The sequence below is a fragment of the Tiliqua scincoides genome, chromosome 3, assembly GCF_035046505.1.
Source record: "Tiliqua scincoides isolate rTilSci1 chromosome 3, rTilSci1.hap2, whole genome shotgun sequence".
In the NCBI taxonomy this organism is placed as follows: domain Eukaryota; kingdom Metazoa; phylum Chordata; class Lepidosauria; order Squamata; family Scincidae; genus Tiliqua; species Tiliqua scincoides.
Window position 1 is genome coordinate 126,520,768 of NC_089823.1, and position 6,000 is coordinate 126,526,767.

The window sequence follows — 6,000 nt, forward strand, 5'->3', positions numbered from 1 at the left end:
ACTTGAAAGAGCCCTCCTGTTCACCCTGAGCCTCTCACCAGTGTTTGCCCTGTTACATCTGGCCTCTCAACCCAGAAGTAACTGACAATGATGACATTGCCAGTTACTTTCAGTGGTACCTCGACTAGGTGGGCCACGTGAAGGGGTACAGTGGAGGACAAATGTTGAGGAATACTGTACTATAACATTTCATGAACATAAAATAACTATAACATAAAAAGTCTAACACAAACTCTAGTTACAAAAAAGGGAAAGGTCTACATTCAGGGCACATGTACAATTATCCACAGCCTTCCTATAGTACACCACCTAAGATGTTAAGCTATGAACTTCATTATAGCCCTTTTCCTCTGTTTTACAGGTACATTAATAAAACTTTGCACACAATAAGCTAGTACTTTTGCTTCCCTCACCCATAAACCAACTCCTTTCTTTACAGCTTCAAAAATTATTTTTAAAATGAGGCAAATGTAAAAGGTTCTCCCTTGTCTGCCATGTTACACCTGCAGTTATCAACATCACTTCCAACTCATGTCTCTTGGGAGACTGAAGTGGCTCTGGTGGAATCAAGTCCCCAAAACAGAAATCACTGTCAGAAGAGTAGCTACATCAATGTGCATTTGTAAATGGAGCAAGGGAACTGTTGTGTGTACGCATACAATGTTGTTCCTACACAAGCTTAGGAACTTTGCTCTGCTGCACTGCAGAGTCTGTGTTGGGGGGGGGGGGACAGTGAGAGGGAGATATGTTGCATTTGTTGTACTTCTAGTTGCCCTGCAAACAGCAAGCTTAAGTAAATATAGGCAAATAAATATTTGAGGGGTTTTTTTCTGGTATTTTTTTTCCCCATCAAGACAGGTAGTGAGGGCAGGTGAAGACTGTCACATAACTAAGCCCCTAAATAGGGCTGCCTCATTATGAGAAATGAATCAGATCAAATTTGTGAATAAATAAAATATCACTTGTAAATAAATAAAAATATTATTTCTTGGTAGATCACTTTTTTTAAGTCTTGTAAAGCCTGATGGATCTCAACAGAGTGTCATTTCAAGGAGTAGGTGTAGGTGCTAAAAAGTTTGAGAACCACTGCCTTACAGCAAAACATACATTGAAAAACCAAATGCTGCCATACAAAAACCAGAACTTCTCTTTACAAATAAAACAAACAGTTTAACTCAGAATAATACATTTTGTCTTTAATGCTAAAGAGAACCAGACAGTGCAAAATCTGTATCCTGCAAGCTACAACCAGGCCTCCAACCAGTAGCCTATGTGTACTATAGGCTTCCCAGGAGCTCAACAATTCTCTATCTATTGCCATTTTATAGATGGGGATTTTTAAAAAAGATGTTTATTGAGCCCCAGGTAGCTGTGTTTGACTTGGTGAGTCACAAATAGTTCAGGACTGAACTACTTCATGCACTCAAGTGGCAGTGCTTGCTTCCCCACTGAGCTATACCCATCTTAGTGAAGCCTTCAGACTTTCCAGAAAAAAGCAACATGATTTTTTTTCATAAGGAAAAATAGAGAGTGATGATAAAACAGTTGCTGGGATAAGAACATAGCAAACTAAAAGAAAAGCTGTGTGCTATAAATAGTGACTGACAACAACGTCACTGGTTTGTCAAAAGATCTCAGGATTATAAAAGGGAGGGAAGGGCATGTATTTGTACAGCAAAGCTAGGCATATTGTATGGCAGTTGAGTAGGTTTATCAGCCATAATAAACCAACTGCAAGATGGAATTATTACAGTAAAATAGGTTAGGTGTAAGTACAAAGAAAATTACACTATTGATTTATTTAAAGGTACCTAAAACTTGAACTTCATCAAACCAACAAAGAGACTAACAGTTCTGGTCACAAGTTGCCATTCAACCCAGAATGGCTTTCAGAGTCCAAAGCATCCAGGTATCACATTAGCTCAAATGAAATAATTAAAGTGTGCATGACTGGATACAAAGAAAATTATAAGATACACATGCAGGTGACCTTTTAAAATACTGATGTGCAGATCTGGAAAAAATATTTTAAGATTCCAAGTTTATATATGATCTCATTTTCAAGCACTAGCCCTACACAAGGTTAAACAGTTTATTTAACCCACCTATGAACCAGCACTGCATTTCTACATCCATGGCAAGCCTAGGCTCTTCCCAATGTATGGTATATGGCACCTCTCCTAAGGATCAACTTCTTCTGCATGAATCTGCCCACATAATAAGACCTACAACAGGGCCACTGTTCTGTTTTCAGGGGCTTGGCTGCTGATAAATTAAAACAGAACTTTTTTTGTGGTGATGCCTAGACTAGAACTCCTTCCTCCTGGAAGCTTATTTGGCCTCATCCCAATTTTTTGATCAGGCTTGAATTTGCCAGCTGAGTGTCATGCTGCTAATGTCATGCAGTCTGCTAGCAGCAAGCATCCTGGTTAGCAGGGTATTCAAACACCTGTAAAGTCTGGTGGGTTCAGGGTGGGGTTGCCTTTGTTGTTCCCCTCCTGGGGCTGGTCCAGCAGAGCAGGGCCTCAGACTGCCACTGGGGGAGGGTTGGCCTGTTCCTTCTCAGCACAGGGGTCAGCACTTTCAGCTCTCAGGTGGTTTCCCCCTTGTCATCACAGGCCCTCTCCCTTTTGAGGAAGCCTGGCTGCCCCACCCTGCTCCACCCCTTCCTCCCTGGCAGACTCAAAAGGGGGTGGGGCCTGCAGCCTATTTTCCCATTCCCTTGTGACTCCAGAGGTTCTGTGCCTGCAGCCAGTCTCCCTGGGCCCTCAGTCCTGTGTGGGAGCTTGCCCAGTCACCCCCTGGGCTAACCTGCTGTCACCCCCTGGGCTAACCTGCTGCACCCTCTCCCCCCTTGGGCTCATCTGGAGTAGTAAGTTGGGGATTGGGGGCAGGTGGCTGGGCCCAACCCCGAGTATTTCCTATTTTAGCAGCTCTGGTACTACTTTTTGGATTGTTGTGTTTATCTTTTCTTTTATTATAAACCACTTAGAAGACTTTACAAAAATCAATTATAGAAATAAAAGCATTTTTACAAACATTTATGGTAGTTGGGCCAGGCAAAGAGGAACAAATATGAACAGTAGCCCACCATGCTAGAAGCCACAGCAACAAAAAATTCCATGTCCACATTCTGTTCTTTCACTTCAGTTGAGTAAAGGTCAAAACATATCCTGCTGAGGCTATAAAACAGGAAACAAACAAGGGCCTATAAACTTGGAAATTGGAGGTTGCAGACATGTATTTCTTTTTGCTGCCACCTTGTTCACCTATAAAGTGGGGGAACTTACCAAATTGTAAAAAGAACATATGATTGTAGGGTGCTGCATCTGTGCCTCTCGCAGTTCTTAACTCCCCTAGCCCAGAGGTTCCCAAACTGAGGCACTGCTATGCCCGAGCCAGGAAAGCCCTGTCTCTGCCCTCTTAAGGGGCAGGAGAGAGCACAAAATAGTAAAAAATGCCCACTTCTGGTTTTTGTTGCAAAATCAGAAGTGGGCATTTTTTAGCTGTTAACTTTAGCTGTTAATTTTAGCTGTTAACTCACATAGAGTTAAACATAATATACCAGTGTTTCTCAAACTGTGACCCGAGAGAAACTGCGCCTCTCGATAACACCCCCCCTCCCCCCGGCAACGCAAGTCTCTGAGACGAAGAGGTGGGGGAGGGACCAAGACCAATAGCCAGGGTCTCATGGCAGGCCTTTGGGCAAGGGAGGCATGGTCAGGTAGGCTCCAGGGTTGAGTCTCTTTAACAGGGAGGCACTCTCAGCAGGAAAGGGAGGGGTAAGGGAAGGGCAGCAGCCAAATAAAAGGTCTGTGATGACAGACAGAATTGGAGGTTGTGCAGCCAACAGCTTCTGCTCAGCCCACACCAGCCAAAGCAGGGAGGAGGACCAGAGTGCCTTACCCTTACCCTGACTGAGGCCTCTCGCTGGGGTGCCCTGACCGCACACCCCTACAATACCTTTTTCCTGATCTGTCAGAATGTGAATATGGTTTTCATTTTCTTGTTCAGTTGAAGAATGCAAATACTGCATAGTCTAGACCAGGGGTGTCAAACATAAGGCCCAGGGGCTGGATGTGGCCCCCAGAAGCTTTTTATCCGGCCCTCAGGCTCTCAGCTACTGAGGTGTTACCACTGAAACGGCAGCCCACATGAAAATTGGACTTTCCCAAATCTTGAAATATGATCAAGATTTGTGTAATTTCTCTTATGTCATTTGCAGTTAATGAGTTTCTATATGAGAACAAGGTCTGGCTTCTGGCCATTAGCTGCTTAATGATGTCACTTTCTGCATAATGACATCACTTCCGGCCCTCAGCAGGAGCCCTGAATGCTAACTTCGGCCCTTTGTATGAAATGAGTTTGACACCCCTGTCTAGACCAGTGATTTTCAACCAGTGAGCCACAGCACATTGGTGTGTCACAAATGGTATGCAGGTATGCCCTCAAGAGTTTGCAGGAGGGGCATTTATTAGATGGGCGATTGGAGGATGTGAGCTCCCTACCAGCAGCGCAGTGTGCCTTGTCAATTGTCAAGAAACCTATGGTGAGCCTTGACAATTTTAGTGTCTTGTCTGTGTGCCATGAGATGAAAAAGACTGAAAATTGCTGGTCGAGACATAGGAACAAATCGCATGTTATAGGAAAAATTGTGAAAGTCCCACTTAAAATAAGAATAAAATGTAGCCATGGAAGGTGAGAAGTAGACAGGGTCCACTTAACCCTTGCAGTGTTAGCCAATTTTGCACTGAAAAGTAGCCTCCAGGTTTTTCCCTTGTTCCTCATTCTAGTCAATGGGACTTCCTCCCAGGAAAGTGTGGCTAGGAGTGCAGCCTTACAGCCCAATCCTATGCATGTCTACTCAGAAGTCAGTCCCATTCGAGTCAATGGGGTTTCCTCCCAGGAAAGCGTTAATAGGATTGTAGCCGTCACTACTTCGTATAGCAGCAAATTCCATAGGTTAATTCTGCATAATGTGGGCAAATAAGAGGGGGGGGGAGGCAAGCGAGGCTGGGGGGAGGCAGACCAGGTTGCAAGTGCTGGGGCGGGCAGGGGCCAAAGCCCCCGAGGAGGCGCAGCAGGAGGCAGCCAGGGGTCGGGGGAATGGGGCGCGGGCCCGGAGGTTACCTTCGGCCGCTCTGGTGCTGTGCGCTGCCCGGGCGTGACACTGCATCGCCTGCCGGCCCCGCGCCGCCACCTGCTGCAGGAGAAGCCGGACCCTCCGGGGGGCCCCGCAGGCGCCGCTGCCGCTGCCCAGCCATAGCACCCGGGACTGCATGACCCCGAACTCGGGCAGGAGGGCCGGGGCAGGAAAGGAGGAAGGAGCCCGGCGACGCACCGCGTCCCTCCGGAAACTGCGCCCGCCGCTCGCAGGCTGGCTCCGTCCGCAGCAGGGAGCGAGAGCCTGGCTGGAGGCGGGCGCGCTCTGGCTTGGGTGGCAGTCGGAGGGACCCCCGCAAGTCTCCCACCGCAGAAATCCCACAGGGCGAGCCTTCCCACTCACTCACAGCCCAGTCCTAGGCATGTCTACTCAGAAGTAAGTCCCATTAGTGTCGATGGGGCTTACTCCCAGGAAAGTGTGACTAGGAGTGGGCTGTCACTCACGTTAACAGGAAATGTATGGCTGTGTACATGCTGCAGGCATAGGTAACTTTCCTGTTAACCTTTTATTTTTTTAAAAAATCAGTATATATGGTTTACAGTGGTGTAAACAACACAGTCACCATACATAAGTTGTTAATAATAATAATATTAACAGTATTCATATACCACTTTTCAACAAAAAAAGTTTACAAGGCAGTTTACAAAGAAAAATCAAATAACTAATATTATTATTATATTTTTGCACAGTCCAATAGGTAGGTGTAATTGACTGGTTTGTTTTTTCCAGGCATCAGGTCATTCCCAAGGACTTGGGATGCCTGGTTTTTATCCTATAAACACCATTGCAAAATGTAAGCTGTTCCCAGTAACATTGATGGTAATTTCTGTCCCCCC

General features: G+C 45.8%; 1 protein-coding gene across 1 annotated transcript in view; it reads right to left on the reverse strand.

Moving 5' to 3' along the window:
- VWA8 (von Willebrand factor A domain containing 8) overlaps positions 1-5,302 on the reverse strand; it is a 127,518-nt gene extending 122,216 nt beyond the window's left edge. Inside the window, exon 1 of the mRNA XM_066619382.1 lies at positions 5,131-5,302. Coding sequence (XP_066475479.1) covers positions 5,131-5,281 — 151 coding nt within the window. The 5' untranslated portion in view covers positions 5,282-5,302. The remainder of the gene's footprint in view (positions 1-5,130) is intronic.
- Between the last annotated feature and the right edge of the window lie 698 nt (positions 5,303-6,000).